The sequence below is a fragment of the Gorilla gorilla genome, chromosome 1 (assembly GCF_029281585.2).
Source record: "Gorilla gorilla gorilla isolate KB3781 chromosome 1, NHGRI_mGorGor1-v2.1_pri, whole genome shotgun sequence".
Lineage (NCBI taxonomy): Eukaryota > Metazoa > Chordata > Mammalia > Primates > Hominidae > Gorilla > Gorilla gorilla.
Window position 1 is genome coordinate 241267666 of NC_073224.2, and position 22781 is coordinate 241290446.

The following is a 22781-nucleotide window of genomic DNA, read 5'->3' on the forward strand; positions in this document are numbered from 1 at the left end:
CTCCCACGTGGCTGAGACTACAGGTGCTTGCCACTATGCCCAACTAATATTTGGAATTTTCGTATACGTGGATTCCAGAGAGGTGACAGCGAAACGTGAGTAAGCATGGATTTTGGTATATGCAGAGATGGGGGCTGGAACTAATTCTGTATACTGAGGGACGGCGACTGTATATGTTTTTACAATTACGCTGTAGGATACATACTGTTGCGTAGCCTTGAAAATAATAATTTTTAATGGAGTGGAAGAATAATAATAATATTGCTAAAAGTAGCAGCTGGCCAGGTGTGGTGTCTCACACTGGTAATCACAACACTTTGGGAGGCTGAGGCAGGAGGATGGCTTGAGGCCAAGAGTTTGCGATAGGCCTTGGAAACAAAGGGGGAGTCACCATCCCTACAGAAAAATACATGAATTAGCCTAGTGTGGTGGCATGTTCCTGTATTCCCAGCTACTTGGGAGGCTGAGGTGGGAGGATCACTTGAGCCCAGGGAGGCTGAGACTGCAATGAGTCATGATCAGGCCTCTGCACTGCAGCCTGGGTGACAGAGTGAGACCCTGTCTCAAAACAACAAAAAAGTAGCAGCTAACATCAACTGACCTTTTATACCAGGTGCCTATTGATATCATAGTTTAATTTCTTAGAACTGTTTCTTATTTCACTTACCAACTCTGTCTTCAGTTACTCCCAGATTTTTACTGTGTTTGTACAGATGACCTTTTGTTTAGATTGAATTGTCTCCCCAGAAGTAAGATTACTGTGAGTCATGGTGAATGGACATTCTCATTACCCTTGATGTAAATTGACAGGGTTTTGGGTGCCTCCCAGCTATAATCTTAGCACTTTGGGAGGCTAAGAGAGGAGGATTGCTTGAGGCCAAGAGTTGGAGGAGGCAGTATGGCAGTATGGTGAGACCCTGTCTCCATTATTTTAAAAAATTGACAGGCTTTACCCGGGAAGGCTTATACACAATGTAAACACCCCTCATAGTATAAGAAAGTGCCAATTTCACTGCACCTTTGCCAGCACAGGGTATTATAATTTAGTAAGTCATTTTTTGTTTGATTATTTTAAATAGACAAAAGACCTCATGTTACTTTACTTGTCACATTTCAACATCTTTCCTCAGCTTATTAGCTCTATCTCTTTTCTGTCTGTAAACAGTTTTTGTTGTTTTGTTCTTTGAGACAGGGTCTTGCTCTGTCACCAGGCTGGACTGTAGTGGCATAATCATGCCTCGCTGCAGCCTTGACCTCCCAGGCTCAAACTTCAGCATTCCGAGTAGCTGGGACTACAAGTGTGCACCACCACCCCCAGCTAACTTTTTTCTTCTTTTGGATGGAGACAGGTTCTCACTGTGTTGTCCAGACCGGTCTCTAGCTCCTGGCCTTAAGCAATCCTCGTGCATTAGCTTCTCAAATTGCTGGAATTTCAGGCATGAGCCACCATGCCTGGCCTGGGCTAGTCCTGTATTCTCTAGAGTTCTCTTTACTTTGTGCTAGCCAATCTCTCATTATGCTGTTCACCTGTTATAATGAATAATTCTCCGTATTAAATTTTACCACTTTAAACTTTTGAGTGGTTTATGCTTCCTGATTGGACTCTGACTAATATGTTAGGAAGGGTCCCAGGAGATAAACCCACACAGATGGGATTTGGGCATAGGTTTGGTTTCCCAGGGGGCAGTGCTGAGCTCTTTGCCAGTGGGAAATGGGATGCTGGTGATTTCCAGGAAGTGACCTCACAATGACTCAAGCTACCACTTACTGTTGATTGTGACAAAATGCCAGCTGAGGCACATGCCTTGGGAGCTAAGTGGTTGCTGCCCTTGACCACTATGAAGACTGGTGTGGGAAGGGTCGCTTTGGATGCACTTGAGCAGGGGTCCCCAACCCCTGAGCCATGGAGCCGTAGGGAGCCACACAGCAGGAGGTGAGTGGTGTCGAGTGAGGGAGTGAGGGAAGCTTCGTCTGTATTTACAGCCACTCCCCTTTGCTCACATTCCCGCCTGAGCTCCACCTTCTCAGATGAGCAGCAGCATTAGATTCTCATAGGAGAACGCACCCTGTTGTGAACCGTGCATGTGAGGGATCTAGGTTGTGCTGTCCTTATGAGAATCTAATACCTATTGATCTGTCACTTTGTCCCATCACGCTCAGGTGGGACCATCCAGTTTCAGGAAAACAAGCTTAACACGCCCACTGATTCTACATTATGGTGAGTTCTATAATTATTTTATTATATATTGGATATCTAATAAATATATATTTATTATATATATTAATATGTTAAATATATTAATATATTAAATATATTATTATCTATTGTAATAATGGAAATAAAGTGCCTAACAAATGTAAATGTGCTTAAATCTTTTGGCCCAGCTCCTACTTCCCGGCAGCCTCTCCAGGCCCAGAACTTTCTCCAGTCAGCCTCTACAGACCAAGCTCATGACTCACAGTGGCCTATTTAGGCCCATACCCCACCTCATGGCAGTCTCCGCAGATGAGCCTACTGCCTCACAACAGCCTCCACAGGCACAGCTCCATCGTTACAATGGCCTCTTTAGACCCAGCTCCTGCCTCCCAGCCTTCTCTCCAGGCCCTGAGCTTTCTCAAGTCGACCTCACCAGGCCCAGCTCATGCTTCTTTGCAGCCTCTCCAGGCCCAGCTCCTGCATCTTGGCCCCTCCAGGCCCAGCCTCTGCCTCCTGTCGGCCTCTACAGTCCCAACATCTACCTCACAGCAGATTCTTCAGGCCCAGCATCTGCCTCACTGTGGACCCCCCAAGCCAAGCTCCCAACCTTTCAGCAGCTTCTACACACCCAGCTCCCGCCTGCCAGTGGCCTCTTCAGGCCCATGGGGCTCATTCCTCACAACAGCCTTTCCAGGCCCAGTTTTTCCCTTCCGGCGGCCTCTCTGGGCTGAGAACCTCCTCAAGTCGGCCTCTCCAGACCACTTGCACCCTCCGGGCGTCCTCTCCGGGCCAAGCTCCTCTTCCTGGCTGTGTCTCCAGGCCCGACTCCTGCCTGTCAACAACCTCTTTGTACTCAGTGCCTACCCATCTCCTGGCTGCCTTGGTTGGCCCACAGCTTCCTCAAGCCACGCTCCCCAGGCCCAGGTCAGGCCTCACGGTGGCCTCTCCAGGATGAGTTCCTGCCCTCCGATGGCACCTGCAGGCCCCAAATGGTCTCCGGTCGGTGGGCTTCTCCACGCCAAGCTTGGGCCTCCCGGCGACCTCTGCAGGCCCAAGTTGTCCTGAAGTCGGCATCTCCCGGGCCTGCCTCCCAGCAAGTAAGCACGCTCTTTTGGCTCAACTCCTGCCCAGCTCCCAACCGCCTTTGTAGGTCCCGAACTTTCTCCAGCCGAGTTCTTCGGGCCTAATTCCTGCCGCCCGGTGGCCTGTACGGGCCCAGCAATGGTTGGAGAGTGGCCTCTGCAGGTCCCACTCTTGCCTCCCAGGGGCCTCTCCAGGCCCAGCTCTTGCCCCCACGGCGGCCTCCTGGGGCCAAGTCCCTGCCTGCCTCCCAGCAGCCTGTGTGCAGCCCAGCTCCTCCCTCACGGTGGCCTGTTGATGCCCATGCCTCTGGTACCCTGCCCAGAGGCATGAGCCCCTGCCACACACTGGCTCCTCCCACGCTGAGAGAGGTCAGCATGAGCCCCTTGCCTCACACCGGCCCCTCCCATGCTGAGAGATGTCAGCGTGAGCCCCTTGCCTCACACGGGCCCCTCCCACGCTGACAGAGGTCAGCCTGAGCCCCTTGCCTCACACCGGCCCCTCCCACACTGACAGAGGTCAGCCTGAGCCCCTAGCCTCACACCGGCCCCTCCCAGGCTGACAGAGGTCAGCCTGAGCCCCTTGCCTCACACCGGCCCCTCCCACGCTGAGAGAGGTCAGCGTGAGCCCCTGCCTCAACAGGCCACCGTGAGGGAGGAGCAGGGTCGCACGCAGGCTGCTGGGAGGCAGGCAGCGACTTGGGCCTGGGAGGTCGTGGTGGGGCGAGAGCTGGGTCTGGAGACACCCCTGGGAGGTAACCGCGGGGCCTACAGACTCTGTTCTCCAGCCGGAGCTGGTACTGTTCAGGTACTGGGAGGCGGGATGTGGGTCTGAAGAGCTTGGTTGCAGAAACTTCGGGGTGTACAAACGCAGGCGGGAGCTGAGCCAAAAAAGCTTGTTTGCTGGGAGGCGGGAGATGCAACTAGGAGAAACAGCTGTGCCTGCAGAGGCCGCCATGTGGGAGGCGGAGGCCGGGCCTCCTCAAATCGGCCTCTCCAGACCCACTTGCAGCCTCCCGGCGTCCTCTCCGGGCCCAGCTCTTCCTCCCGGCTGTGTCTCCAGGCCTGACTCTGGCCTCCCAACAACGTCTTTGGACTCAGCTCCTGCCCAGCTCCCAGCGGCCCTGGTAGGCCCACCACTTCCCGAAGCCAAGCTCCCCAGGCCCAGCTCAGGCCTCACGGTGGCCTCTCCAGGCTCAGCTCCTGCCCTCCAATGGCAAGGTCAGTGGGCTCCTCTAGGCCCAGCTTGGGCCTCCCGGCGGCCTCTGCAGGCCCAAATCGTCCTGAAGTCGGCCTCTCCAGGCCCAGCTCTGGCCTCCCGGCGGCCTCTGCAGGCCCAAGTCGTCGTCAAGTCGGCCTGAAATTGGGCCTGGAAGAGCAGCAAGTCGGCCTCGCCGGGCCCAGCTCCGTCCTCTCGGTGGCCTCTCCAGGTGCAAAACTTCCTCGAGTCAGCCTCTCCAGGCCCAGCTCCTCCTGCCTCCCAGTGGGCTCTTTCAGCCCAGACCAGCTCATGGCTCTTGGCGGCCTTCCCAGGCCCCACTTTTGACTTTTGGTGGCCTCTTCAGGCCCAGAACTTGACCTCCAGTGGGCCTTTGCAGGCCCGGCCTCCTGCCTCTCGAAGGCCTGCATGGGCCCGGACTCACAGCGGACTCACAGCGGACTCTCCATGCCCAGCTAGCTCTCGCCTCATTGCGGCCTCCTGAGTCCAAAGCTCCTGCCTCTCGGCCGCTTCAGCAGGCCCAGCTCCCGCCTGCCAGTGGCCTCTTTAGGCCCAGCTCATTCCTCACAATGGCCTTCCCAGGCCCCGTTTTTCCCTTCCGGCAGCCTCTTGGCCTCTAATTTGTTTATCTTTTGTGTATAAATCCCAAAATATTGAATTTTGGAATATTTCCACCATTATGTAAATATTTTGGTAGGTGATTTATTTGGGGTGAGTTTCTGCACCAAGCCCGAATTTTTTATTTTATTTTCCTTATTATTTGGTGTTAAACAGGTTTAATGACGGTCATGGCAACTTTTTGGCACAATGAAAAATATCGCCCATGATCAACGTGTTCTGTTCTGGGGAAGGGGGCAAAGGCAGGGTGAATCACTTTCTTAAAAAGTATAGCTCAAGTTGGGAGTGCAGAGGGAATGGGGAGAAAACCCTCCCACTGCCTGTGTCGAAGTGCAGGAGCCCCCACCCCCATACTCACCTGAGTCCAGCCCCTCTGGAGAAAGAAGGGGTGCATGAACTCCCCCTAGTCCACAGGCACCTCCCTGTGGCCCAAGGCCCTCTTCACACTCCATCTTGTAGCCCCTACAGGAGCTATTTTCCGAAAAGTGAAAAGCTCTGAAGGTCCCACAATTCATGGTATGTACACCTCCCTCACCAGGGGCTGCAAAGTGGCCTGGAGCTCCATACTGAGTAGAAGTCTTTGGGCCAGAGTCAGCATCTGGCTGACGGTCCGGATATCCTGGTTGGAGTGACCCTGGTGCTCCCTGCCAGGGCCTGGTGCCACTTGCTGAAGATCATGACCGCCACTCATGGGCCACCGGATGTGGTCCTTGTCCCATTTGTTGGGACTGCGTCCATCCTTCTCAGAAGATGAGTCCTGTTCCTTGCGCAGGGCACTGAGGGACTGGGCCTGACATCATCTGAGTGGTAGAGGCAACTGGGTGTCAGGAGACATGATGGAGAGGAAAGCATCATCATGGTCATTCTCTGTCTCACTGTCCAGCAGGGACTCCCCTGAGGGGCCCAGGGCTCCTCCTCCATGGTGGGAGGTGAGCTTTTACCAGGTTCCACCACCCCCAAAGTGTGTGGGGTTGCGGGCCCTGGGCTTTCAGGGCAGGTGGCTCCAGGGGGCCACCCAGGGTCAACACTCCCTGTCCCACCTGGTGGACGCTCATGAGCAACAGCTGCCAACTTGGCAGGTTGTTTTCTTTGGTTGGAGGCCACTGAGTGACTGACAGGTTGCTGGGCCTCATGTGGCTGCAGGGAGGGGTGAGGAAGGGGATGGAGTACCAGGGGAACACGGCCGCAGAGTGACCTTCCACATTCCTCCACACGAACATGCTGACGCCACGGGAGGCCTCACTGAATGCAGGCCTGGGGGCCGAGTACTTGGTCCGGGCAGGGGATTCCTGGCAGGGGCTCACACCTCCTCACCCCCTCCTCAGCCAAGGTGGCTTGGGCCCAGAGAAGGGGAGGTTGGAGAGGAGCAGAAGGCCAGGCCTCAAGTTTTGTTTTTTTTGTTTGTTTTTTTTTTTTTGTTTTTGAAATGTAGTTTGACTCTTGTCACCCAGGCTGGAGTGCAGTGGCACGATCTCAGTGGCCTTCATACCTTCCTAATTTTTTGTATTTTTACTGGGGGTGGGGTTTTGCCATGTTGGCCAGGCTGGTCTTGACCTCCCGACCTCAGGTGATCCACTCACCTCAGCCTCCCAAAATGGGATTACAGGCATGAGCCACCGCTCCCAACTTCATTCATTTTTACTTGAAAAACTCCATTAAGCATTTTTTTAAGGTAGACCTAGTGGTCCTGAATGCCCTCAGCTTTGTTTGTCGAGGAAACACGTTATTTCTTTTTTCTTTCTGAAGGACAGCTTTGTCAGACATAGTATTAGTTGCTGGCAGTTTTTTTCTTTCAGCACTTTGAATGTATTATTCGATTCTGTCCTGACCTGCAAAGTTTCTTTAACTTTTGACTATTTGATTATATTGTGACTTGGTGAGTATCTATTTGGTTTGAACCTCTTTAGGAATCTTTAAGCTTCATGGATTTAGATGTGTAAATCTTTCCCATGATTTAGGCAGTTTTCAGCCATTCTTTAAATAAGCTTTCTTCTCCTTTCTCTACTTTCCTTCCCAAACTCCCATAACCTGACAATGGTTTGCCTAATGGTGTCTTGTTGGCTTTCTTTTCTCTGTCTCTTTTTTTTTTTTCTTTTTCTTTTTTTGAGACAGAGTCATGCTCTGTCACCCAGGCTGGAGTGTAATGTGTGGTCTCGGCTCACATTGCATTCCAACCTCCGCCTCCTGGGTTCAAGCGATTCTCCTGCCTCAGCCTCCCAAGTAGCTGGGACTACAGGTGTGTGCCACCACACCCGGCTAATTTTTGTATTTTTAGTAGAGATGGGGCTTTGTCATGTTGGACAGGCTGGTCTTGAACTCCTGACCTCTTAATCTGCCTGCCTCGGCCTCCCAAAGTGTTGGGATTACAGGCTTGAGCCACCACACCCAGCCTTCTTTTCTCTTTTTTATTCTTTTTTTCTTTGTCCTCTGACTGGATAATTTCAGAAGATCTATATTGAAGTTTACAGATTCTCTCTCCTGTTGAAGTTTACTATTGTGTTATATCACCCAGTCTGGTCTTGAACTCCTGGGCTCAAGAGATCCTCCCACCTTGGCCTCCCAAAGTGCTGAGTTTACAAGCATGAACCACTGCATCCAGTCAGTCCCAGCACTTTGGGAAGCTGAGGTGGGAGGATCACTTGAGCTTAGGAGTTTGAGACCAGCCTGGGCAAAGTACTGAGAACTTGTCTCTATATTTTTTAAAAAAAAAAAGTCTTTGGGAGGCCAAAGTGGGAGGATCACCTGAGGTCAGGAGTTCGAGACCAGCCTGGCCAACATGGCAAAACCCCATCTCTACTAAAAATACAAAAATTAGCCAGGTGTGGTGGCACACGCCTGTAGTGGTGGTGCACGCCTGTAGTCCCAGCTACTCAAGAGGCTGAGGCAGGAGAATCACTTGAACTGGGAGATGGAGGTTGCAGTGAGCTGAGATCACACCAGTGCACTCCAGCCTGGGCAACAGAGTGAGACTCCATCTTATAAAAGGAAAAAAGAAGAAAAGAAAAATTCCATATCTGAGTGTTTACTCCTGAGTTTTTGAGATTGTTATTAAGATCGTGCTCTACTGTGATGATTTGGGTTTGTTTGATAATCATAAAAAAGCATATTCTTTTGGGTGTTCAGCCACACTGCTTTGGTGTCACAACTGCACATTGGTTTCACAGCTGCAGGACAAATTCGAGCATCTTAAAATGATTCAACAGGAGGAGATAAGGAAGCTCGAGGAAGAGAAAAACAACTGGAAGGAGAAATCATAGATTTTTATAAAATGAAAGCTGCCTCTGAAGCACTGCAGACTCAGCTGAGCACTGATACAAAGAAAGACAAACATCGTAAGAAGCAATAGTTTCTCCTACTATTCTGAGAGCCTTATCATTCTACATCCCATCTTCCTGTGAGATTGTCTTTGTAGCATTTAACTCTAATTGCAGTTCTCTTTTTAAAAATTGGCTTGCTTATTGTATACTTTCCCCAACTAAAGCGTGAACTCCTAGCAGGTCGTGGTGGCTCATGCCTGTAATCTCAGCACTGTGGGAGGCTGAGGTGGGTCGACTACCTGAGGTCAGGAGTTCGAGACCTATCTAGATAGGCATGTGAAATTATCTAGGAAATCAAAGGATTGCAGATGGAATCAGAACCACGTTGCCACAGTTTCATTCTGGCTTCAGCCTTGAGTACAGTATGGACTGAATGGAGACTACTAGGCTCTCAGCCATCTGCTGCGTTCTGGTAGTGCTCTACAATCATGTGTCTCTACTACTTCTTTTCAATGTAAATACTAGTGTAAAACTACTCAGCCACAAGCTCTGAGAGAGATCGAGAGATGTCCTTCTCTTAATAGAGATAAGTCATTTGGTGGAATAACTCTTCGAGTCAACCAGTGTAAGTAACAGAGACACCAAAAACCAGCCATTAGTTTAGTTTGCTTGACCCAGCAATCTACCTCTTAGTATATGCTTTGGTGACACTCATGTACTTATGCACCAGGTGGCAGGTGTGTACTAGAATTAAGATATTCATAGTAGCATTGTTTCAGATAGTAAAAAAGTGTTATCCACAAAAAATGGATGAATTATCAGTGAAAATTACTGAACTTTGGACACACACACATCCTGCCAACCGTCATCAAAAAAAGTATTATTTCTTATTCTCCATCCTAACCTAGATAAGTGGAAGAGAAGAAAGAATTTTTTAAAAAAAGTCCTGATAGCTGGAAAACTTCCTTCACTGTATCCAAAGTTATGAGAACTCTTTGGGTTGTGTCTCCAAACTGAGATTCAGAAAAGCAATCACAATTAATCAATAAATTATCATTTTCATAGGACATTTCTAAATTTCCAAAGTGAATATAGCCTTTTATTTTTCAATCCAGCTAGCTAGCTAGGTCCATCCATATCCATGCACATCATCTGGTTTAATAGATTTCTCATTATGCTGTATTCATCTGTATATATTCTAATGTTGGAGAATTTTCTCAAATTTAAATATGATTTAGATAAACTTAACAGAGTGTCAGCAGTACTTAGATAAAGCAATTTTTTTTTTTTTTGAGAAATGGTCTCTCTGTCACCTAGGCTGAAGTGCAGTGAGGGAGTTATGCCTCACTGCAGCCTCAACCTCCCAGGCTCAAGTAATCCTCCCACCTCAGCCTCCTGAGTAGCTGGGATTACAGGTGTGCATTACCATGCCTGGCTAATTTTTGTATTTTTTTTTGTAGAAATGGGGTTTCACTGTGTTGCCCAGGCTGGTCTTTCTGGGCTCAAGCAATCCACCCACCTCAGCCTCCCAAAGTACTGGGATTACAGGCATGAGCCACTACATGCAGCCTAGATAAAGCAAATTTTTAAATTGATTTGATACTTGATTTTACTCATTAAAAAAACCTGAATGCTAATTGTTAACCAACTATTGTTAAATTTTAAGGGCAATTGGGTAGCATGGTCTTAGGTCTGATTATAAATGTTTGTCTTTTTTGGGAGCCTGTGATTTTTTCAATACAAAGCAGCTTTTAAAACATCTTGTGAGAACGGTATTTAGGAGGAGAACAAAAAAGGGAATTCTGAATTGTAATGACAGATGTAAACATGTCTTTCATTAGGGTTCACTTTGGTTTTCTTTTTCTTTAGTGGTTTTTGGCAAATTTGTCATATCAAGAAGCACTTTCAGACACACAAGTTGCTATAGTTAATATTTTATCTTCAACTACCAGTAAGAAATTTGTCTTTAAAAATCTGCATTATAAATCAGTGTATGTATTTCTGGTATATATATGTGTACATGTACAACATTTTAATCTTGTTATAGCTTCTTACATTAGTTCTAATATACATTAGTCTATTATAACTGCCTTTTAATCTGTATACAGTCAGGTGCTGCTTATGATGTTTTAGTCTACAACAGACTGCATATACGATGGTGGTCCCATAAGATTATAATACTGTATTTTTACTGTACCTTTTCTATGTTTAAATATGTTTGGATACACAAATACTTACCATTGTGCTACAGTTGCCTACAGTATTCAATACAGTAGCATGCCATACAAGTTGGTAGCCTACAAGCAATAGGCTTATAGCATATAGCCTATCTGTGTAGTAGGCTATACCATTTAGGTTTGTGTGAGTATGCTCTATGATGGTGGCACAAGGATGACATTGCCTAACGACACACATTTTCTCTATATTTATCCCTGTTGTTAAGCATGACTGTAGTTTCATGCCTTAGCCTGTGCTATTTATGTTCCTTCAAATACTTTACAATATTTTTTATATAACAACATATTACAGTTTTATAGGCTGGCCTTTTGTATTGTAGTTGCCTTTCCCTTCACACATCCTTTCCAGAGATCTTTTTCTAGACCCTTTGGCTAAAATTTAATTGCTTATTTCAGAACTATAATTTGCCCTATGATAGGTGTTTTATTTTTAAGATTAAATCACCTTTCAAATCTGGAAGACAAAAGTATTTTTAAAGCTATAAAAGTAACTTTAGGGACACAGGCTTGATTATGATGATGTCAGCTTGTTACTCTGAATAAGATTTAAGTTTCCTATTAGTTTAAAATAAATAGGACTGTACTTGATCTGTACTGTTGAAATAAACATGGTTTAGTTTGGAGGCTATTTTATGCATGAACTTTAAACATTTCAGTCTAGTCATTACTTAACTGCAGTCATTTTCTTAGTTAAGAGTGACAAAAATAATTTGAAAGGTAGGTATATAATTTGCTTATTTAAACAATGAAGTTGGTAGTAAAAATGTTGACAGTATTTAAACTCATGTACCATTTTTAAATTCTTTTCTCCTCATAGGACTTTTTACCTTAATCCTTGCTGCAGTATTTCCAAGTAAGAGTGGAGATAGATTTACCCTTTCTAAACTATTAGCTGTAATTTTAAGGTAAGCATGTAGTGTGATAGCTAGTTTACTCTGCTTAAAAATACAATATTACAATTTCTGATAGTGGCACCAGGGTAGTTTGTATTGTAAGAGCAAAGAAAGATGTGGATAAAATAAGGCTTTAAGTGGACATGATGCTACTTAGCCCTGTCACATCCTGCACTAGGTTTCTAAACCTTCCTGGGTAGGGTAACCAGAGGGAAAACCCCAAGGCTGCTTTGGTTCCCATTCATGTGTCTGCAGACTCATCAAGTATTGGACTGACATTCACACTTAATGTGGCAGCTTAATCCTCATAATCTCCCAAGTTTCTATTTCTTTTTCTTAAGGCAATTTCCCCTCTTTGTTTTGATTTTTATTTCTCCTTTTTCTACTTCTCTTAGAAAGCTAACATTCAGTTTTCTCTAATTGTCTAAGCCTCAGGTGATGTTTCAGTTATTTTCTGTATAATTCATTTGGCAGTTTTGCACTACTGCATAATATGAGTGTTGCTGATAACTATACTTAAATATTTTAATTTAACTTTGTGTATGTTTGTCTTGTCTTCCCTACTGGTTTGTAAACACTTGAAGGCCATAGCCTTGTTTTATATTTGTGTCATCAAAGACCTAGCATAGGGCTTTGCCCATAGACAGTATTGAAAAAAGATGTGTTGGTTTAATAAAACTTATTTTATGAAACAAAATCAGAGAAGGTAGCAGGATGATTTGATGGAGAGTAGTGTTTCTTGGTTATCAAAGCTGAGATTGAATAAGAGCTCTGCTGTTTGCCCTGGGGCAGTTTCCTTAAACTCTGAAAGGGTTTCCTAGTTGAGAAAATGATATTATCTATTTTACCTTGCAGCCTTGTTTTAAAGTTTAGTGGTAATAGCTATGAAGTGTCTGGTATTGGGCAATCATAGAAGACTGGTAGCTCTTAATATTAAATGTTTTTCTTTTTTAGTTATAAGGGTAAATTAACCACGGTTGCTCCAATGGGCAGCTGGTTGATCCAACTAATTTATCATTTAGACTTTATGGCCACTAGGGATTTATTCTTTTACATGGTTTACTAATGTTTTAAGCCGAGCAAATTTTTGCATTAGGGAAATATGTTTGTATTGGAGAAGTAAATGAGGTTTTATTTAACTTTATTTAAAATATGTGCTAATTTATAACTTTTCTTCGTGGTATCTTAATAAAGACTTGATAAAGAAGGAAATGGATATAAAATATTGAACTTGTAAGTATTTTGACAGAGTACATTACTTCTTCTCATTAAAGTAGGTAGACGAACAGAGGTTGGCAAACTATGTTGGGTCAGCTGCTGGTTTTGTAAATCAGATTGTATTAGAACACAGCCACTCTCATCTATTTGCAAATTGTCTATGGCCATTTTAGCACTACAGAGGCAGAGCTGAATTGCAATACCATGTGGCCCAGAAGCCTAAAATATTTACTATCTGTACCTTTAAAAAAAAAGTGTTACTTAGAAATTTTTTGAGTAAGTATATGTTCTTAAGAATTATGTATTAAACATTGTTTAATATTTTGTTTTGAATTGGCGTTTTACTAAGAGATTCAATTTCTGAGGCTATAAAAAGAATTTTACATAGCAACAATCTTGAAGGGAATCTAAGCAAAGAAATCTCATTTCATCAATTGAGAGACAAGAGTGTGGCCTCAAGCCAAACAACTTGGAATCCAATCCCATCTCCATCATTACTAGTTTTGAGATCTTGAACAAGTTCCTTACATTTCTGTGCCAATTTTCTCATCTGTATATTGGGGATAATAATAGGATTTCTCTCATAGGATTATTATGAGGATTAAATGAGTAGAAGTTCTAAAGTGCTTGGAACAATGTCTGATACACAACAGGAGGTGCTCACTATATTTAGCCATTATCATAATCATCATCATTTAAATGGAAACAAAATCCCTGGTTTCTAATATATTGTGGATACTCAATAAATAATAGCTGAATCTGAATATGAACAGTGATTATTACAGAAAATTGTGATGATTTAATTGAAGGGTTTGCATATTTAATGTAAGGACTACACTTGAGTTCTGATGACATCTTTCCGTAAGGGAATACATATTTTCTTTCATCTTCCTCTCCCACTGCCACACTGGTCTTTCTCATCAGGGTGAGAGAATTAGGCTAATTTTTTTTTAATTAGCAATATCTCATCTACTTGAAAACGTGTTACAATTTATAAGATTCATAGAAATAGACAATGTAAAGAGTTCCCTGAGGACAGGAACCACATCTGTATTGTTCACTTCTGTAACCCAGTGCTTTGCCCATATTAGATGCCCAGAAAATAACAATTGAGTTTATGAATGACCTCTGATATCTCTACATCCTTAATTCAGTCTTATTTTTATCCACTAAAATCATGAGATTAGTGAAATTGTTTAAGCACGTAAGGATAGTTTTACTGTTAATTTAGATTTTACCAATAAGCAAGAGTAGTACCATTGGTGGATTTATATGGGTTTGATATATTTGTATAATCCAAAAGAAAGATTGGAAAGGGATGACAAGTTGGTTAATTCATTCTTAACTGAAAGACAGTGGATAGCATAGCGCATAAAAGCACTGGACTCTGGAGTAAAACTGCCTGTATTTCAGTCTCGGCTATGTGATCTTGGTCAAGTTACCTTACCTCTTTATGTATTAGCTTTCACATGTAAAATGGGAATGGCAGTAATAAGACTTCCTTATAAGGTATAATATTGTACATTTTGTGAGGATTAAATGAGTTAATACAAATATAACACTATATTATATTGATATTGTTAGATATTATTATTGAAATTGCTAAATTATTTGATAGTTTTACCCAAAGTTGAGATTAGTCTTGATCACTTATAAATAATTTTTATCTTTATGATTAGCCTTTTCAGAATTCTTTAGCTCATCATTAATGACTGTTATTCTCATAGCATTGGAGGTGTTGTACTGGTAAACCTGTCAGGGTCTGAAAAATCTGCTGGAAGAGGTACAATAGGTAAGTACTTGACTCTGGATTCTCTCTGTTAGAGTAAACAAGAAAGATACATGTGCGTGCTCATGTGCACAGATGAACGTACGAAGGGTAGGCCCTAGCAGGGTGTTTTTTTTTTTGAACTTTTCCTTTGGAAATAACATAAAAAAATGCGTAAATAGTTTAGTGAATTCTCATAGCCTTCACCCAGATTTTTCAAATGTTAACAACTTACATAAATATTATACAGTTATAAAAATCAGAAATTAACGTTGATTATGATACTGTTATCTATAAAGCCTTTTCAAATTTTGCCATTTTTTCCACTAATGTTCTTTTTCTGATCCAGGATCATTTATTGCATTTAATTGTCGTGTTTCCTTAGTTTCCTTTAAATGCAGAAGTGTTCCTCAGTCTTCTTGTCTTTTATGACCTTGACACTTTTGTAGGGTACCACCTAGTTGGTTTGTAGAATGTTCCTCAATTTGCATTTGTCTGACATTTTCTTTGGTTAAATTGAGGTTGTGCATTTTTGGTAAGAATATAATGGAAGTGATATTGTTTCCTGATCAGTGCATTCTACCAAAAGGCACATGATATTGATTTGTCCTGTTGCTGGTAATGTTAATTTTAAGGTGGTTAAAATTAACCACCCTACTCCAGTGTAAAGTTACTAATATTTCCCACTGTAAGTAATAAGCATCTTGTGGGGGATACTTTGAGGCTATACAAATTTCCTGTTGCTGTCATATCTTCACCCACGAATATTGTCATTTACTCTTGATTCTTGATTCATAGTTACTGCTATGGTGAACACTTAGATTTTGATCCATTGCTTAGACTTAACAAAAACAAAAGTAATCAGAACCTAGCTGGGCTGAGCATGGTGACTCATGCCTGTTATCCCAGTGCTTTGGGAGGCCAAGGTGGGAGGATCGCTTGAGGCCAGGAGTTCAATACCAGCCTGGGCAGCATAGTGAGACCTCATAATAAAAAATAAACCTAGATTAATTATTTCTCTTTGAATACTTCTTTAGATATTTGAGGTTTATTGAATAGAACAATGCTTTCTGAATTATTCCTAGCTACTACCCAGTGAGCTGTGCTTTGAACCTCCTCACCTCTTTCTCACCCAGAGCAGCTTTGTGTATATAAAACAATGTATGTATTTGGTATGTGCATGTGTATGCAAGATTTTGTTGACAGGCTTTTCCTTAGCTTTAAAAAAAGTTTGAAAATAATAAAAAAAAGTAATAAAACATTCGTCTTTTGAATAATTGATTAAAGTATTGAATATGACCACTTGGCAGAACATTATTTAGCTGTTTAGAAAAGTTTAAATGTTTTTGAGAGTTAATAAAGAGAATCAGTATTTATTATTCATGTACTGTGAGATCTGTATTATGTTAGCTATTTCGGAACATTAAAAAGTATAAATTATGTGTTTGCAGTTTTCAAGGAGTTCTTGATTTGGAACAATATGAGATTTATAAAATGAAGCTACTAGGGATTAAACTAATACCATACTTGACAATAGTAAGTATTGTCTAAAACAGAAGACAGGACAGAAATACAGCCGATTAGAAAGAGGATGCTTTGTGGAAGAAATGGAACTTTAACAGAGCCTTTAAGATGGGAGTGGTAGTGCAATACATATTAAGAATGGTATATGGGGGTAAGGAAGACAATACAAGCAACAGCTTAGTGATGGAAAAAAACATTTGTTAAGTTGGAAAATGCCAGGTGTCAAGATTGTTTATGTAGGGTAAAATAAGAAACATGCATTTCTAAATTAAAAACAAAGTGTTACTTTGGAGTTGTATTATTATAATATGTATAGGTTTTGGTCGGATCATTGAGGTGAATGCTTTTGCATTTATTTGTTAACACATTAAACTCCTTCCTGTACTCCTAGAAGACTTGGATGGGGTAGGCTATACCTTTTCATTATATATCTTTATATCAATATAAAGGTGATTTATATCATTATATATCTTTTCACTTTTGTATATTCTTGCAATATTATCTGACACATTATTGGATTTTAAGCGTATATTGAGTGAGCTAATGAGTGATTGCTTTAAATCACGTCCATTTTTACAGGTTCCATTTGGTCTCTTGCTGGAGCCATGCTCTATGCTGTCTATATTGTTATGATTAAGAGAAAAGTAGATAGAGAAGACAAGTTGGATATTCCAATGTTCTTTGGTAAGAATATATGTAACTTGGGAGGCTATTTACTCTAAATGATTAACACAGGGTTTTGCTTTTGTTTTTTGGAGGGAATAGGGAAGCCTTTTTTTTCCTTCCGTATGATTCTTTAAAACCATTTAAAGATTATGAAGGCCAGTCCCAATGTTTTCCTTACTTTATCCTGCATAGTTGTGCACCTATGAGGGAGTGCCCGTCTCCTCAGTGTGAGACAGAAAGAAACTCCTAACACTTTTTTCAAATTGATGTCTTCAGACTGCAAGTCAGATATTTATCTCATGGATAGGACAGATTTATGCTCTTATAAGCATGTGAGAGTTTACCTGCTGTATTTTACATTTTGCCATTTTTGAATAGTTAGCAAAGGACTGGGGAGACTGCCCCTGAATTATATGTTAATGCTGTCGCAGTCTATGTACTTATGTACATTAAAAATTGTGGGCCATTTAAATGATTTTCATTTGCATTTTATCTTTAAGACACAGACACTTTTATAACATAGATTCATTCTCAAATTACCCAATTATAGTTTCTGGATATGGTTTATAAATTTTCCTTTGCCTGACATCAGTTCAGGAAAGAACTTGCGATATCTGTAGGACTGCAGATGAAGAACACATTGACAAGATAATCTTTCAAAAGATATCTGAATATAAATAGATAAAGAAGCTCCGTGATAAGAGTTCAAAGTGCAGCTTACAAGGAGTCAGGAGACCTGGAATCCAGCTGTTGTAACTTTATTTATCTCACAGGCATCTGAAATATGAGGAAATTGGACTAGATGAATGGCCTCTAAACTGTGATTTAGGGAATAGGTAGGCTTCTGGGATGGTTGGAAGGAAATACAGTTGCATGCAGGGGTCTAGTTCTTGGACTCCTTTGCTGCTTCACCTGTGGAAGAGCTCTACTTTGTTGAGCATTTTGCATTAGAATTTAATTTATAGTAAAGATTTTTCTTATGGCTGGGCATTGTGGCTCACGCCTGTGATCCCAGCACTTTGAGAGGCTGAGGCAGGAGGACTGCTTAAAGCCAGGGATTCAAGATCAGCCTGGGCAACATAGGGAGACTGCATTTCTATTTAATTTTTTTTAAAAAGACTATTTTAAAACTATTTTAAAACTAAAAATAGATTAAATACTTGTACCTAAAGACTAACAAAAATAAAATGTTTGAAAAGCCATGAGGCTGAATGATTGCTTAAATTCTTTTTAAATATAGAATTCAAGAAATATAGCATAATAGCCAGGTTTGGTTACATGTGTTTGTAATCCCAGCTGCATGAGAGGCTGAGGCAGGAGAATCACTTGAGTCCAGGAGTTCGAGTCTGCAGTGAGCTATGATTGTGTCTCTGCACTCTAGCCTGGGTAACAGAGTAAGATGCTGTCTCTTAAAAAAGAAAAGATAATTTTAATGATATTTTATTTGAGAGTCATAGAAAATTTTATTTGGAATGGAATAAAATGCTAGTTTTTTTAGTGTTATAGGTAGGTGGTTGGGTCAGTGGTACTTTTTAAAAATTTATACATTGACAAGTTGCAAGAAAAATTGCTTAATTTACTCATATTAGGGAGAGTGCATATAGACATGTGGCTTGTGTTGGTCCTGTTCATATGTGATGTGATATGTAAAGCAATATTGATCTGCCCTGGGCTTTAGAATAGACAGGATTTGGAGAGGTTAGGATTGGGATGTTGGGGGCTCTTCAGGCAAGGGAGTGTGAGCAGAGGCTTAACAGGGAGCAGTGAGTAGATCTGAATGATTGTGCTGGAACTTCGCTTTGTGGAAGAAGAACAGAAAGGCATGTGGCGCCAGATTCTGGGCAGTCGAGGGAATAGGTGGGGTCATTGGGACTTTTGTCTCTAGGTCAAAGGATGTTAATTTATGTGGGATTTCATAGACTCAGCACTTCAGGGACTAGAAAATAGATTTAGATCTTGGTAATGCCACATTTTGGTGTTTCATTAAAACAACTTTGTAATGTTATTTAAGCATTTTAGGTCATGTGTCCTTGCTGTATATGCGTTCTTTTGTTGTTGTTTTTTTAATCAATAGATGTAAGTTGGTGTATTAGTCTGTTTTCACACTGCTATAAAGAACTACCTGAGACTGGGTAATTTATAAACAAAAGAGGTTTAATTGACTGACAGTTCTGCATGGCTGGGGAGGCCTCAGGAAACTTACAATCATGACGTAAGGTGATGGGGAAGCAAGGCATGTTTTACACACTGGCAAGAGAGAGAGAACTTGAGAAGGGGGAACTGCCAAACACTTTAAAACCATCAAATCTTGTAAGAACTCACTATGATGGGAACAGCATGGGGGAAACCACCCCCATGATCCAGTCACTTCCCACCAGGTCCCTCCCTGACACGTGGGGATTACAAGTCAAGATGAGATTTGGGTGGGGACACAGAGCCAAACCATAATAGTTGGGCTCCCTAAAACAGGATATGAGATGGGGAATTTGTGTGGGTGATTTTTTGTGGGGAGTTCACTGAAGGAAAAACTTGCAGTGAAGGAAGCAAGATAGAGAAGGGGAAAGAACCGTGTGGCGCACAAGTATAACTGAGGTTTGGCCCAATTCATTGCAGGTACTGAGGCGGGGAGCAGAGGGAGAGCAGCTAATATGTCTGGGCCTTGAGTCGTGATGGCTGGCCTCGTAAAGCCTCCATCAGTTAGTCATGAGCTGCAGAAGATGGGGTGGAGTGGAGGGTGGGAACTTGCTGGGAAAGGCAGACTTATTTGCCCCCCTTCACAGAAGTGGGGTGGCTGTGAGTCTTTAGCATCAGACAGAGAGTGGGTGCTCCTGCCCTGTTAAGATTTAACTAGGCATCCTAATGACTGGTTTATTATTTAGGTGACATAGTAAGTATCAATTATATACCTACTGTAATTTAATTTTCTTTTAAGAAAGCTGTATAGTTACATAAATCATATAGTAAATTTGTGACATAAACTGTATAGGAAGTACAAAAAAATTTATTATAGAATTGTAATCTTTTTTCTTTATATTCTTTACTTTTACTTGTATATAGTCATATATAAACTTAATTTCTGTAATAATATTAGCTAACTTTTATTAAGTGCTTACCATGTGCCAGATACTATGCTATATTGTATGTGTTTTGTCTAATCTTCCCAGAAACCTAATTAAATATTATTAAATGTTATTTTATGCTTATAGATTGGAAAACTGAGGCTTAAAGAGGTATAAGGCTTGCACTACTATTGAGTGATATATAGAGCTGGGATTGGACCCAGGCAGTCAGACTGCCGAGTACACACTTAACCACTATGTGGGATGGCTTTCCTTAATAACTAGTCAGTGGTACTTTGCTCATACGTTGAATAGCTCTTTGTGTGTACATACTTTCTCACTAACTAGTTAGAGGTCTGGGAATGCAGGAACCAAGAGTTTTATCTCCTTTGGAACCTTCTTCCATTATTGCTCGCAAAGCACAAGTGTTTTGGACATAAATAATTGAATCAGAGAGCAAACCATCTAATTCCTCAAAATTAATTTAGGCTGAGTACACAAACACATACATACAAGTTATTTCTTTTAAGTTCTAGGGCACTATATTATCAGTAGCTAAGGTTAACAACCCTTCTTGTTGAGTTGTCCTAAGTGGTTTATTCCATAGTAGTTGCTCCCATACAATGTGGATAGTTGAACTGAGTGATCACCAGTTGCTTCAGACAGTTTTTTTTTTAATGGTGTTGAGCTATTCACAGGACTGACTTAAAAACAAACCAACAGAAGTTTTAGCTAAGGAAACCTCCCAGAGTGCTTTTGTGCAAAATCTAATTTTGATTTTAGAGTTAATAAGCTTGGAAAATAGAAATAAATCAATTTTAACTCTTGTCTCTTTTATACATGTTCAGGTTTTGTAGGTTTGTTTAATCTGCTGCTCTTATGGCCAGGTTTCTTTTTACTTCATTATACTGGATTTGAGGACTTCGAGTTTCCCAATAAAGTAGTATTAATGTGCATTATCATTAATGGCCTTATTGGAACAGTACTCTCAGAGTTCCTGTGGTTGTGGTATGTACTGTTTATTTTCCAATTATTATCAGTTGATTAATTTTTGGATATTTTAAGCGTTTATATTTGTTGTTTGCTGGTGGGCCTTCCTGTGCACCCCATTCTGCAACACACATACAACTGAATACTTTAACTCCACTAGAGCAGGGACTTTGTTTTTTAACTTCTGTGTGCCCATTCTAGAGTAGTACCTTGTCCACAGAAGGAGCTCAATAAATACTTGTTGAATGAAAGAATGAATATGAATGGTGTAAATCTGTAAAAATGTTTTAGAAAGTGGAGTATTATGCAAATGAAAGTAGTCATTATCTAATGGATATCCAAACATATGAGGTATGTGTGCCAAGTATGAGTGCATGAGTTCTAGTTGAGAATCCAGGAGATGGTGCTTATTTAAGAGGCTTTGGAATATCTGTTTGCTTGTTCATAGGTGTTCTTGTTTTATTTATTTTCAGGACCTTTCATATGGGTGAGCCAGATATGTAAACCTTAAACTGTGATTGATTTGAGATGTTAACATACTTTGATATGCTGTATATCCAATATACTGATATGCGATAATAAACTTAAAATAGTTTGAAGACAGTATCATGTATGGAGTTTGAGAGACCTTTCAAATAACAGAGCTTTATACTTAGTCCTATTTTTATTTAATAGAAACTTGAAATGAATAGAATGAATAAAACATAAGTGAATAAAATGAATTTTATTACATACCCATTGAAACTGTTAACTAGTTTTCCCTTGCAAAAGACTGCAACAGAAATAGACTTTTTTGTGGAGTCTTCCTTAATGCTCTGCCTATAGTGCTGTGTCTCCCTGCCCAGTTAAGAAATACCTATTTTCTTGGTATCCCCCATATCACTCTCTTTTGTGTAATACTTAAAGATTTACTTTGTATTGTAGTAATTTATGTTCTTATCTAAACTCCTTTGCTGATCTAAAATTCTTTAAAATCATAATCCATTTGCTCATTAATTTTTTTATCTTTAGTTATGTACATTTTAGATACTCGATTTTTTTAACCTTAACTATTAACAGATGACAAAAGGCTTTAGCCTTTAGCTAAATTGGATCCACCTTAACAGCTGGATTAAGTCAAACAGGCTTTATAATTCTACCTCCCAGGTTTTTTATTATAGTACTCTGCATGATAAACATCCAAGAACATATGCTGTATTTGACCCCGAATGCTCTTTTCACAGAGCAGCTAAGTAGTGGGAACCACAAGTACTTGTTTCCTTTACCTCATCAATAAGGACTCGTTGTTCAGCCTCTGTTCATTACTTCTAGTGACACTTTATTGAGAGATAGCCCCTTTTATTGCAGGACAGCATTATTAATTCTGACATATACTGAGCTAGATTTTACTTGCCTATAACTTCCATGGATTTGTAGTCCTAACGATATACATTATGGTTTTATCTTGGCTTATAATTCATTTTCTCCTTATATGACCAAATTATCAGTCTTTATAAATGGCTCATCTGTCTCCATTGGGTGTAATATTTTCTTTCAATTCAACAAAATTGTATGCAGATAGATATTTCAAAATTTCATACCCACATTGATAATTCAAGGTGAAAATAAAGAGCTTACTTAGCTTTTGGTTAGGACAATTGTTAGAAAAATGGAAAACAACAAGAAAATATTTTTTAAGAATATTCAAGTCTTTCTTTTTTTATGCCAAGCCAAATCAAAAGAGTAACACATGATTTTAGTGTTCATGAAGGTGAGATATTTTTGCCTGGTGACGGAATCACATGTTTGCTTATCACTTCCTTAAAGTCTATGTGTGAAGTATTGTCCTGCAATGTTAATAATGCTGTTTTCCTTGTTATCTACAAATCATCACAAAACTGTAATAACTGTTCAACAGTTTTTTAAAAAAATTAATGAAATATAAGCTATACACCCAAAGTTGAATAATATCTGCAAACAGATCTTGAAAATAGCATAAAATATTTTGAGCTTTTTATACTTATATATTTGTATTTTTAATATTTGAAGAAAAACTTTGAGAATCATCTTAATAACT

At 41.1% G+C, this 22781-nt stretch overlaps 1 protein-coding gene across 4 annotated transcripts in view; it reads left to right on the top strand.

Moving 5' to 3' along the window:
* The first annotated feature begins 3159 nt into the window (after positions 1-3159).
* The window catches only part of LOC129523959 (solute carrier family 35 member F5-like), a 66518-nt gene continuing 46896 nt past the window's right edge, over positions 3160-22781 (top strand). For 2 of the 4 annotated variants that reach the window (XM_063703613.1, XM_063703611.1), the window contains exons 1-6: positions 3160-3294; positions 8278-8445; positions 11425-11512; positions 14446-14510; positions 16590-16694; positions 20584-20743. In XM_063703613.1, coding sequence (XP_063559683.1) covers positions 8382-8445; positions 11425-11512; positions 14446-14510; positions 16590-16694; positions 20584-20743 — 482 coding nt within the window. In that variant the 5' untranslated portion in view covers positions 3160-3294; positions 8278-8381. Of the gene's footprint in view, positions 3295-5667; positions 6043-7978; positions 8446-11424; positions 11513-14445; positions 14511-16589; positions 16695-20583; positions 20744-22781 lie in introns of those variants that run through there. The other 2 variants (XM_063703616.1, XM_063703614.1) reach the window with 2 other exon arrangements.